Source organism: Podarcis gaigeae, assembly GCF_964106915.1.
Source record: "Podarcis gaigeae genome assembly, chromosome: 1".
Taxonomy (NCBI): domain Eukaryota; kingdom Metazoa; phylum Chordata; class Lepidosauria; order Squamata; family Lacertidae; genus Podarcis; species Podarcis gaigeae.
In genome coordinates, this window is record NC_139678.1 from 51,420,953 (window position 1) to 51,434,457 (window position 13,505).

The 13,505-nt window shown below is 44.6% G+C and overlaps 1 protein-coding gene across 4 annotated transcripts in view; it reads right to left on the reverse strand.

Moving 5' to 3' along the window:
• The window catches only part of MAPK8IP1 (mitogen-activated protein kinase 8 interacting protein 1), a 60,454-nt gene that overhangs the window by 22,075 nt on the left and 24,874 nt on the right, over positions 1 to 13,505 (reverse strand). For 3 of the 4 annotated variants that reach the window (XM_083750394.1, XM_083750392.1, XM_083750393.1), the window contains exons 2-3: positions 12,924 to 13,029; positions 2,853 to 3,086 (exon numbers count right to left, since the gene is read on the reverse strand). In XM_083750394.1, coding sequence (XP_083606520.1) covers positions 2,853 to 3,014 — 162 coding nt within the window. In that variant the 5' untranslated portion in view covers positions 3,015 to 3,086; positions 12,924 to 13,029. Of the gene's footprint in view, positions 1 to 2,852; positions 3,087 to 12,923; positions 13,030 to 13,228; positions 13,394 to 13,505 lie in introns of all 4 variants that reach the window. The other variant, XM_083750391.1, reaches the window with a different exon arrangement.

A 13,505-nucleotide genomic window follows, 5' to 3' on the forward strand; every position in this document is an offset into this window, starting at 1 on the left:
AAAACCCGCTAGACGAAAGGGTTTTCCGTTTTTGGAGGCGCTTCGCTAAACAAATTTCTCTATGGGGTTGCTTCGCAAGACGAAAAAATCTTGCGAGCTCCCACGTTTTTTTCTGCTTTTTTCTGCCCTTTCCCTAAGCGCTAAGCCGCTTATCAGCTGTTCCGCTGATAAGCCGCTTCTCAGCTGATCGCTAAAAGCCGCTAGACCGCTAATAGCGCTAATCCGCTAAGCTGTCAATGGGCTTGCTTCGCAAGACGAAAAACCGCTAGACGAAGAAAATCACGGAACGGATTAATTTCGTCTTGCGAGGCACCACTGTACAGTCGAGTTACACATGGTCCTGGGCGCCAGAGGGAATGTTGCAGGGTGCATGAGACTATGACAGTAGGTGTTTTCCAATTTTACTCTCCTATGGAAGTTGGAGGCGCAGCTATGATGAGAGTGGCTTTGGCCCACCTGGTACTTTCCAGGTATTCTGGACTACAAGTCCCATCAGCCCCGGCCAAGCTGGGAGTTACACCAGGTTGGCAAAAGCTGGATAAGAGGGCTCTATCCTTGTCCCCTTTTTCTCCAGCCCAAGCCATTCAGCTCTTCAGCTGGAGCTTTAATAGCCTCTATTGTCAATTGCATAATGGTACCAATTCCCAGCCCCCACCTACACACACACACACACACACACACACACACACACACACACACACAGAGAGATGCAGTCTTCACCATCTGCTGCACAGAGCAGCACCTGCCTTTCGGTGCAGTTTCCATTGCTAACGTCACTGGGAAAATCTTCTTATATAGTAAGTGGAGCCAATATCCCAGAACAGCATACGATTAAAAATAGCCTCTTGTTGCATGTGGAACCCTACTTGCTTTATAGACTAAACAACAGAGAGGCAGATAAAGAGATTGCAGGTGGCTAGGCTGCGAACAGTTACAGCACGGAGCGCTGAAATCTACACTCCTGCTCTTGGATGGAGGAGGGATGCTGCAGATATAGGGAAGTTAAAAACTCTTTCCAGTATCATGCAACACAGCCAAAATAGACTGCTCACACATTTCCTGTTACTTCTAATAAATTCTCCCTTTTGAATACTTTCAGCAAGTTCTCTTCCCACTTCCTGGTAAAATTGTTTCCCATCGTAAGTACTCTTCCTTACACCACCATCAAATCACAGAGCTGGAAGGGACCCCAAGGGCCATCTAGTCCAACCCTCTACAATGCAGAAACATGCAGGTAGCCTTTATGGGGATCAAACCCACAACCGTGGCCTTATCAGCACCATGATCTAGTCATCAGAGCTAACTGGAATATTTTGTTTCCTTTAATGTAACGAAGTGTGGTACAGTCTGCTAATGCTACTATAATTCCATTAGTCTTTAAGGTGCTGCAGGATTCTTCGTGTTTACTTTAACAGACTAACATGGCTGCCCCTCTGTAATTTTGGTTCTTCTGTGCCCACACTGTTCTTTTCTGAGCAAATCCCCTTTGAACTAATACTAAGTTATTCTGACCAGTATCCCCAGCTAGGCGTCTAATCTTGTTCAGGGGGTATATCTTTCCTGACAATGGTTCCTAGGGTGCAACAGGTTACAGACAACTCTGGTGTGGTCAAAGATGGCCTCACAATTCTCTGGGCCAAGTCCAGAATCTTGGTGCTTTTTAGAGCTTCATTCCTTAGGCACAAAACAATGCACAATTCTATAGCCATTCAACAGAAGAGAAGGTCACCATGGACTGAATGCATTATAAACCATTTCGACGCAGGATAAATTAAACAACAAGGCACCAGTATATATGCCAAGAATTTCTAGAGGAAACTTGGCATTTATCATCTGCGTGACTCATTTGAGGACGGGAATGCACAGAAGAGATGTTGTGGAACGGTTTGATATTTCCCAGGCAAAAGGATATGGAAGTGTTAACTTCCTTACCTGGGGGTAAGCCCCACTGAGCATGCAGGAGAATGAGCTGTTCCTTTCTTTCCACCCACACCCTCTTGCACACACAAACACTGCACAGAGTCTCCCTTCATCAGCAGAGCTGTTATCCCAGCCAAACGTCTCCCGGTAAAGGGATTAACCACTTCCAGGATGTTATCCCTATGGTCTCATTTCTGGGGAGGTAATTCTCGCTTCCCCAAAACGGTGTCCATTCCAAAATGGATTCCCTGCCTTCTTAACTCACTGAAACTTATTCTAATCCACAGTCTGTCAGCTATCAGACTCAGAACATATTTTGAACAGAAATAATGTTAAACTCTGAGCATGTTCAGAGTACATTCCTCTCACAGCTAACAGGTTCCCTCTCTCCCCACACACATGGGCACACACCACACAATCTTGGGATTGTACAACAGCATTTCCTACTTAAAGACTATAATGTCTACAGTGGTTTGAGCCCCAGAACATCTCAATTCAGAAATGAAGCACTGAAACCCAGTCTCCCCACCCCTGCCACCTTCTAATCCCAGAATCTACCACTGACTCTCACAATCTTCATGGAAAGATAAAGCATGCAGAGCTCCAAGACACCCCAAAGGCTCTCCGGCAGCTTTCCCCACCAATTAGAGCACATTCTTGCCCATAAGCAACACAACTATGGGGGTGGGGGGAAATGTGAGGTTTGAGTTCAGGGAGTTGAACATGCTTTCTTTGCTTTGCAGACACTGACTTATTTCTGCAGGGGGAAACTATCAGCTCTCATCTTCTGCTTGACAGTGACTGGGAACGATCACAGAGCAATCCAAAACACGTCTATTCAGATCTAAGACACAGCGCTTGTCTTATTCATGCCCTGCCCTCTCCTGCAGATCCTTACCCACCTCACCCCCTTTCTCTCTCGAGGGACTCACCTGCGTCCGAGGCACCTGTGGGAAGAGATTGAGCGTCGTGGGCCGCTTGGGTCTGTAGGTGTCCATGGTCACTGGCGGGGGCTCCTTCTTGATCGGCTCAGGAGCCGTCCCTTCGTCGCCTGGGGTGTCCCCAGTAGCATCAATCAGGTCTAGCTGAAGCATCTCTGCCTGGAGCCGACTGGCCTCCCCTCCACCCACTCCCAGAACGCTACTGGTCTGCAGATTCACATGGCTCTGCCAGGATATAAAACAGGGACGGAGGGAGGGAGAGAGGGAGGGAGAGAAAGAATGAGAGCAGTAATAAGGCTAGGAAGCGGAGGAGGGTGGGTCAGGCAGTCGCAATTCATCAGCAGCAAGCGTCTCCTTGTGAAAGGGCATCAAAGCTCCAAATCAAAGCCACCTAGAAGCTGTCGACTTGTCACCATATCAAAAGCTCTTACAAACCACTCCTTGCAGCAGCCCTAACAAATAATTGGGACACCGTACTCCCACTCCCTCTGTTTACTATGCAACAGATAATTTCTGCAGGACAAAGTTGGGGAAATACAGATAAAAGTTCTCAGCTGGTAAACCTGTGCCTGGACTGCCCCACTTTGGGATGCAGGTGGAGGCTCACATGACAGGACTGCTTTTTCATCCTAAGAAGCCCTGAGTAAAGAAAACTAGATATCGAGGAAAGGGTTCTGACGTAGCCTTCTCAGTCCTATGCTTGGTTTTCTGTATGCAGAGATTGGGTGCAATTGCCCCCTTTCCACCCCCTTTTTAATTTTTAAAAATAATTTTGCCAAGCTCACACAGCAGAATGTGCACAAGTTTAAAGTGCATACTGTATACAATGAGGGAGTCATTCGACCATGAACCTCCTTGCTCATGTGAAATCTTTTAAACTGAGGCTACTTGCCAGACTTCTGACTTACCGATAGCCTAGGTTGCCCAAACAAAAAGTTTTCTAAAATTTAGCTACGGATGCTCTTGCTATTCTGTCACAATTCTAGCAACTAAGCAATCCAAACTTGGGTTTTTGGGTAGATTAGGAAGGGGAAAACTGTAACCTCCTAGATGATCCAACTCCTGTCAAGGATGATGGGAGCTGTAAGCCAAAAACATTTGGAGGGTCATAGATTCCCTATCCCTGGTACAGAGGGCAAGTTCTAGAAAAACAAAAAACTGATCCTGACTTCAGCTGCCACCTACTGGAGAGTGCTTAGTAGTTCCATATTTAATCAATCAATGTACAGTCGTACCTTGGAAGTCGAACGGAATCCATTCCAGAAGTCCATTCAACTTCCAAAACGTTCGGAAACCAAAGCACAGCTTCTGATTGGCTGTAGGAACTTCCTGCAGCCAATTGGAAGCCATGGAAGCCCTGTCGGATGTTTGGGTTCCAAAGAACGTTCACAAACCAGAACACTCACTTCCGAGTTTGTGGCGTTCCGGAGCCAAAACGTTCGAGACACAAGGCATTCGGGATCCAAGGTATGACTGTAATTATTTTCTATACTGTCCTTCATCTGGCAATCACAGGGCAGTTTGCAACATATAAATACAAATAAGAACACCAAATACTAATAAAACCAAGAGAAACCAATAACTCCCCCTCCCACAAACACATTTAAAGGGCCACAGAATGTTAATCAGCCAAAGGCCTGGTTATAGAGAAAGGCTTTCGCTTGGTGACTAGCGATATGTAATGAAGATGCCAGGCGAGCCTCCCGGGGTGAGCATTCCACAAACGCAGAAAAGGCCCGTTCTCGTGTTGCCACCATCTGGAACTTCATGGAGCAGGCACACAAATAAGGGCCTCAGATGATGAGCATTGAATCCATATCAGTTCATATGGGGAAATGCGGTCCTTGAGGTACTGCAGTCCTAAGCTGTTTAAGGCTTTATAAGCAAAAAACAACACTTTGAATTGGGCCTGGAAACTAATTGGCAGCCAGTGCAGTTGGGCCAGGATGAGGAACCTAGCTGCCAAATTCTGCACCAGCTGAAGTTTCTGAACAGTCTTCAGAGGCAGCCCAACATGTTGCAGTAATCTAATGAATATGAATAGCTTAAGGAAGTAACGCCAAGGCAATCTGGGCATGGCAATTTTTCCTAACTCTTGTTAGAACTCATAAGGAATTCAGTGGTAAGCAAAACCAAATCCCCAAAGTGTCTCCACTGAAATGCCTATGGATCATTCTGAAAATGTAAATATTATGCACTGGGTCGCTCTATGACACAGGAAATATCTTTCTCAATGCCTTTCTGTGGTAAATGAGGACTCTTTAAGTCTTTAAGGTAACAAGAGCTTTAAGTTAACAAGAAAGAAACAATTTGTACAGCTGTACAACCATTTTTTAAAAGCTCCAGAGTGTCATAAAACCAAAGAGCTGAAAGGAGACAAAGATACACTGATTTTAACTCCTTGGTACCAAACATACCCAGACTACCACCCGTACACTTCATCTCCTGACACTGTTCAGAACACATAATGTGGCAGATGAAGGGAGCATGTGCTCCACAGAAAAGTCTTTGCAGAAGACACAGATCCAGGTAATTCAAGCAAGTGAGCCAAGTCCCATAATATGCTGGAAGGCAATCCCATTCCTTCTGGGTCAATAGCCACACTGATCTTGAGGGAAATTTCTTTCTATCATCAATATGTTTAGTAGCTAAGTAATGAGCCAAAGTTATCCGCCACATATTCCTAAAGACCACTTACTGCACTGCAAAGCTATAGCCACACAATGGCTTCATTTGCATATAAGTGCTCAACCAAACCATGGTTTTAGAGAGTGCAAGAAAATGTGCAGGTACCTAGAAAGAAAAGCCTGGCTGCTTCGCTTCTCCCCTGATCCTCCTCCTCCTGCTGCGTTATCCTGAGTTAATTCACAGACTCATGATTTGTCTCCCCCAAACACTCTTAGGAAGCAAGGCTGAGAACTTAAAAGCTCTTAGTATGCTTGGGGTTCCCCATGCAAAAAGAGATTTTACGCTCTTGGCCTTCCTTCTCAGCAAGGCCCATTCAGTCCACTGGCTCTGGGAATGATAGGGAAGCTCTCACAAAATCTTGCAGGACATCCCACAAGCTCTTGTGAGAGAAACTCCTCCCTGCCTGTGTATAGGTGAAATTGCACGTGTTAAATGTGTGTAAGATGCAGGCATACTATAGACTACATAATCTCTCAAATTACAGAAGGGAAATCTGTGTGCCTTCCAGATGTTGTTGGACTCCAACTCCCATCATCCCTGGCTACTTTGCTAGCTGAGGCTGATGGAAGCTGGAGCCCAACATCCGGAGGCACACAGGTTCTCCATCCCTATTATAAATGCTTGGTTTTGTGCCATTCCCAGTTTGCCTTATGATGAGAGCTGCACTTTTCTCTCAATTGCCCGGCCTTGATTTGTGATCCATTTTCCAGATTTATGTTCTTCGTAAGTATAGATTTAATAATATGCAGCTCACTGAAGCTGCACTAAGAATTGCTGCATCATGATTTCCATGGACAACAGATCATTCAGACTTTTCTTTTTCTTCTCCTCCCTGGGGTTTAATGGCACAGCAAGGCTAACGAAATACTACAACTCAAGGTTCTTCACGAACTTTTTTTTGTGTGCTTAGCCCTATCACTCTAGCTTCACCATCCTTTCACAGCACCATTTATCTTTAATCAGAATACAATTCTGAGTATTTTTCACTGAGAAAATCTCCTTATTTTTGCATGTGTTCCTGATACTATATTAGAATCATATCAGCGGAAAAGTTCAGTCTTTCCTCTACGTAAGTAGATCCGAGTTCCATTCTCAGTTCTTCCTCCTCTTCCAAACCCCTCTTTATTCCTGATGATACAAGCACACATCTTTAGAGCATTCATATGCATGAGCAGTCACCGCTTGCCTCTGGGGAGCTGGGCTGGGGATCATCAAACTGTCTACTTTACATGGTGCACTTAAGAATGGCAGGTGCACTATGAAGTAATAGACAGAGCAGCATCAAGTTCCTGTCTGGAGAGATCCATTATCCAGAAATGTTGGAGGTCTGGAAAGGAGTGTGTGTGCCAAGAGAGGAGAACAGGCTATATTCAATAATGAATCGCTTTCAAAACTGCATTGTAATTATTTTGTGGTCCTTCCCAATTAACTGGTATAAACAAAATTGAAGGTTTAAAATGTGGCACAATGATTACCACCTCAGCATTTCACTTCTTTTCACTAGCATGGCAAACTATTCAAACTTACTTTGCGCTGCAGTATGACAGAGTGGCTCCACAACCTCACAAACTAGCTTCCATTGTGAGAGGCAGTAAAACAATGTTAGACAAAACAAGGCCCTAAAAATTGGCAACTGTATAGCTTGATATGGGCAGTGCTCAGGATTATTTACCTATACATCCAGCTATAGCAGCAGTGGGGAACCTCTGAGATACCTCTCTCCATTGCTCCCCTGCTTTAAAGCCCATTTTTCCTAACCCACCTTCCCGAGCCTCAACTTGTCACACGTGGATTTTTAAGAACACACATTTACACAGAGCAAAGCACACTGTTGAAAGTAGACAAAAGCGTACTGGTGCTAGCCATCCCTTTCAGCTCTGCTACTGCAACCGCAGAAGGTCATAAATTTCTAGTCAACCATTTGAAAAGCTACCATCCCTTCGTCTGCCTGACACCGTCTGTCCCAATTCTGTTAGCATATGTTTCAGACAGCCATTCTGTCCCAAGTCTCCTTCAGAACATCTGTAGTGGGCTTGAACTCTGAAAGGCTGTCAAAGCAATGTGGCTCTAGTGCAGATGTCAGTGTGTGTTGAAACTAATCCATCAGCTGTCACATTCTGGCATTCAGGCTTACTGGGCATTTTAGCAAAGGGTTTTTCTTTGGCAAGATGATCACATGTAAGAATCTTAGGCTGTGTACACCCAAAATTTTATTCTAGAATCAATGGAGACCGAGTTGTTTTCCCTACATGGTTTTCCTTACATAGACTGGCTTGTTTTCCTTACACAGTCCGCACACAAACCAGATCTATCGCGTATATATTTTGCCCCTGAAAAGTGCTCATTGGAAAACTGTTATTCTGAAAATAAAATCTCATTGCAGTAAGGTGGCAATCACCATTTCCTTCTTAATTCACCTGGGGCATGTGTAGAAAGGAAAAGCATGGATGATGTAATCAGGGAGAGGGTTTTAATATCAAGTAACCACAGCCACCCTAGTAAGATGGTAGTATCTAGAATCAATCTAGATTGAAAACAGCATGTTGAGAGAAAACATGAACAATTCCAGATTGAGAAAAACACATTTGTGCTACAAGCAGGTTAGTTTGTGCACAACCATAGGATCAGTCCTGGAAAGGAACCCAGTGGTCATCCAGTCTAACCGCTACCAATGCAGGACCGGCACCACGACAACATCCCTCAGAGGTGGCTTTCTGGCCTCTGCTTCAAAGATCCTAATGAAAAGAGTCCACCAGCTTCTGTGGCAGCCTGTTCCACTGTCAGACAGCTTTAGTCAAAGAGATGGACAGAGGGATGTGTCTTCCTAGCATGGACCACACATGTTGGCTACATGCAACAAAACCCACACTTTGCAGAACAACATCTATACTTTCCCTGGAGCACTTTTTTCAGGTCCTATCTCAGAGCAGAATTGTTTTGTTTGCATTCTTCCACACGCTCTCTGGCATGCAAACTTCTGATTAAAGCAGCTATGACTGCGGCTGTGTATACGTACGTTTAAGCTTGGGTGCTCTTCTTGGTGAACAAATACAATATCTTAATTTTACCTTGTATGAACTTGCTCAGATGTGCTTTTCTAGCCTTCAGTTCTTGCTGAAATGTGTCGCTTTAAAGTCTTTAGTTCATGAATTTCCAGGCAGGGTTTGAGGCTGCTGACATCTGTTATTTGCACTCATGGAATTGTAGAATTGTGGAGTTGGAATGGTCATCGAGTCCAACCCCCTGCAATGCAGCACTCTTACAGTTTTTTTAAAAAAATGCAGCCCATGTCCAGTTTCTTCCTATCTGATGTCTATTTCAGTCTGAAGCAGTGCAGGATGCCCTTTTCTATAAGCTACTCATGATCCATTTACATGAAGCTTAATTTGAGTTGCAGCAAACCAGAGACTGGCCCCAGAATCATATGCAAGCACTAAGCTTTGGGCCTTGTGACATAAATATGAACAGTACCACTGAGCATGTGTGGAGAGCTTCCTTCTCAGTATTAACCCCCTGCTATCAGAGAACAGGGCTGTCAGGCTGACCAGAATCCTTCGGCACATCTTATTTGAGAAACTATCAGCGCTTTAGAATGAAACAGACACTTCCCATACATAACGCAAGATGTTTTAAAATGCCATCTTCTACCCCATGCAATAGAAGTGCAGCAGAACTAAATTCCATCAGACAAAAATGGGTGATGCCATGCTCTTAATTGGTAGACGATGGAACAGGGCACAGGTTTTGTTACAACAAATGATCCTTCTTCTATATAGCTTTCCCCTCTGCAGTTGCCACCTGTTGAGCATGCATTTTCTTTGAAAAGCTCTGAAGCAACAGAACTAATTGCTGTGGCTCCTGCTGAAGTGGCAACTTTGCCCATCCTCCTCACTGACTGCAGCAGCAGCAAACAGGCTTTAGTCTGTATCCCGGAGAAGATATGGGAGGAGGGCAGGTATTTGGACAGGTGGAATGGCAGGGCATGGAACTGCATTCCTTCCTGTTATGCTGGAAAAGGAATAGTCATAATAAGGCTTCTTTACTGCAACATTTGCGGTGGAAGAAGCACCAGAAAAATCTACAGCAGCTGCCCTTGTAAATGGAAATGTTATGCAGTACCCAGTCCAGCGACACAACTGTAAGGAGGCAGAAAACCCAACACGCTCCTGAGTTTATGAGCAAGCCCCCATTATTTTCTGCAAATGGTGTTCTGATTTTGAATGACTACAGTCTGCACAATCAAAACTGGTTTCAAACAATTACCATATTTTTCTGTCTATAAGACGCCTGCATGTATAAGATGCCCCAATTTGGGGGGGACACTCCAATTTAAGAAAATGGGGGGAGATCTATCCGTGTATAAGGCACCCCCAAATTTTGGACATTATTTTTTAGGAAAAAAACCTAGTCTTATACATAGAAAAATACGGTATGCAGAAACCTCAGCTCAGGGTATTCAATCTCTCTTTCTCTCTCTCTCCCCCCACCATAAGTGATGCCCTTTGGGGGAATTTTTTGTCAGTTCCATATAAACCATTAAGTCATATTTTAGCTTCTTTCAGAATTCTGTGTCTTAGGCATTTTTTTTTCCTGGCTGTGATCACTCTCTCTCTCCTTTTAGCTCCTTTCTCAGTATGTCTCTGCAAAGAGCCTGGATACACAACGTATTTGTTTTGATCAGTGTCCGTGTACTCTGCCCAGCTGTAACATAACCAGAGTTTATTCTTTAAAAATTACTTCTCATTTACAAAAAGAAAGAAAAGAAAAGAAATCTCTTCTAGGTTTTCTATCCCTTTATTCTTCTTCAAGCACCTTTTTGAGCTTCATCTCAAAACTACGTGGCTCAGTCACAGCCAGCATGTTCCAAAAGTTGAAGTTCAGAGTGGTTAATTGGAAGTCACCCATTAAGTCCTTTCCCCCCGGAGCCTGAAATGTTCTGTATCTCATTTGTAGAGAACACACTTCCTCTGGCGACAGAGAACCCTCTCAGCTTTTCTTTACATCTCTGCAGCTTTCTTCCCTCTAGCATGGCATACATAATAAATGCATCACACTTCTGCCTCTGTTGTCAGAAAAGCATGCAGTTTTGAAACTCCACCATTTTACAATCTCCTGTGGCTTTCACAGACAGCTCAAATTGCCGTCTGAATCTTTCCCGACTTCTTCAACATGCAACCTTCAAGGCTGGTGGGAAAGATGTGCTTTAGTCAAGGGAGAGGTGCCAGAAAGGGGTGGGAAAAGCAATTTTATTTCATCTGTTTCCCTTACTACAGGCATGGCCAAACTTGGCCCTCCAGATGTTTTTGGGACTACAACTCCCATCATCCCTAGTTAACAGGACCAGTGGTCAGGGATGATGGGAATTGTAGTCTCAAAACATCTGGAGGGCCAAGTTTGGCCATGCCTGCCTTACTACTATTAGGAGCATAGAAACAGCCTTATACGGAGTCTGACCATTGGTCCATCTAGCTCAATACTGTCTACACTGATTGGCAGCATCTCCACAGGGTCTCAGGCAGGGGTTCCTCCTAGCTTGACCTGGAGATGCCAGAGACTGAACCTGGAATCCTCTGCATGCAAAGCAGATCTAAGCTATGGCTCTTCCCCATGGTAGGTCCCATTCATGTTCTGGCAGGTTGAATGCTATAGTGCCAGCAAAACCAGGAACGCTGGTTGGGATCCTGGAGCAGGAATTACTTTTGTATCCAATGGGCTATCATGCCCCACCCTTGCTAAGGTACATGATACAGTCCTGGATTATTTGGTTGTGTTTGCTTTCCATCAGCACTGCAGTGCTAGCGACACAGTATTGCTAGAGCCACTACCAAGTCACCCTGCAGCCCTTGTGGGCTCATTTAAAGTGCATTTCAGCAGATTCAGATCTAAGGAGGGGCCTAACACACTGTGGTGGTACAAATCTCACATGGCCATTATATCTCCTTAAGTTTCACATGAGGAAATGTTTCCATGGGAAAAAACCCCAATCCAAACAGAAGGTCTCATCTACAAAACCAGACTTTGGGTAGAATCACAAGTTCTTTCCAGACAACAGCTTCGATGCTCGGGTCTGTGTGATGTAAACATAGAGAAGAATGCCTCCAAGCATGTGCTGAGGTCCTTTCCTAATCACCGATTAACCATAGCCACTTTGCATATATCTGGGATTAGGGAGAAAGGCTTCTATGCAAAAGGATTTGGCTGTCATTGAGGCTTGAACCTCAACAGCTCTAGTGTTAGCAATTAGCTATGGGAATAATAATTTTATTGACTGATTGATTGATTGGTTGGTTGGTTGGTTGGTTGGTTGGTTTCCCCAACCGCTCTGGGTGGATCCCCAACAGAATATTAAAAACACAATAAAACATCAAACATTAAACTATTCCCCAAAAAGGAAATAAGAACCATCCCTCATGTGCTATGGGAGTGTGAGATGTGGGCATAAAAAGACATGCAAGATGCTCTGGAATAAAGGGAGGAGCTTTTAAAATGAAGCCTCATAAAAGGAAATGAACCTTCAGTACAATATAGACTGAAGGCTCTGCCAATCAAAAGTTGAGATTATTGCAGGATATCTAAGGATGATGGCAATTCCCATTGCTTAGCAAAACTCTCCATACAAGATGTCCTTCATTTAAGTGCCCTCAGATCTCATAAATGCTGAGGAAAGTTTCTCGAAGGCTGAGAACAGTTAATACTTCATAGATCAAGTCCAACCCCCGCTGATCTGCAGCTGGGAATGAGTCCCAGTCTAGAGCCTCACGCAAGAAGGATTGCTTAATAAGCACACAATAGCAGCAGCACCTGCATTTGCTTCAGGTCTGGGTGCTCCTCCAGGTGCAGTCAAGACACAGTGCACTGCAGTGACGTTGCCTCAGGGTGACCCAGACCCAGGATGCAGCATAAAGAGAACTGAACACTTAAATACAAACCACAGAGAGACAGGCGAACCGTTACTGCCTGCCAGCTTCCCCAACCAGCTGCTCTTTGGGTATTTTAAAGGACAACACCGATCAGCCCCAGCCAGCACTGTGATGCACCAGATTGGGGAAGGCTGGTCTAAGGACATCCAGAAAAGAATCATAAAAATGTCTGGTCCCTTACGATAAGAACCAAACTAGTCCTCTTCTTGTACAGGGCTTCAGGTTTGTGGGAGGGCAGGGCTGCTGGGGAGAATGAGTAAGGCTTAAGCAGATGCAAAGGATGGAGATAGAAGGGGGTTCAAATTAAGAAAGTACGTGTGTGTGTGTGTGTGTGTGTGTGTGTGAATGGCTGTGGCTTGACCTGCCAAGAAACAATTACCGCATCCCTTACCTGCCTACTGGGTGGGAATGGGTGTTTCGTTAGCAGTAATTAAGGAAGCACTGATTTCCTTACCCGTGAGGCCAAACTGTCCTTGCAGTGCAGGCTGATTCCACACTCATCCGTGATTTCAGAGAGATCTTCATCCTCAAACTCCTCCAGGCTGATGTCATGGGTGAGCCTAAGTTAAGGCAAAGAGCGTGAGGTTATCCATCAAGGAAAGCTAGCCAAAAAGGAAATACAACACACACGGTGATGCTTGGGGCAATGTTATAACCCCAGGCCTGGATCCGAAAGAGAGAAGAGGTTAATTGCCTGCCAAGCTAAATTAACAATTATATTAGATAATCCACTGAGTAGAGACTCCAAAGGAATTTTACCTTCTACTGTGCTGGTTATCTGAGAGTTTCTCTGATTCTTCTGTTCTTTGTGCTGCAGTATTTTCAACATTCCCTGCAGCCCAGAACACAGAGGCTGGTCTCACATGGTGGTAGCTGGTGAGAGAGTTGGGGGAGGCACTAATTTGAGCCCCTCCTTTCCCAACACTAGGGAATACAAAAGGAAGTAATGTTCTCAAAGATGTGCAGAAACATCAATTACCGTATTTTTTGCTGTATAAGACTCACTTTTTCCCTCCTAAAAAGTAAGGGGAAATGT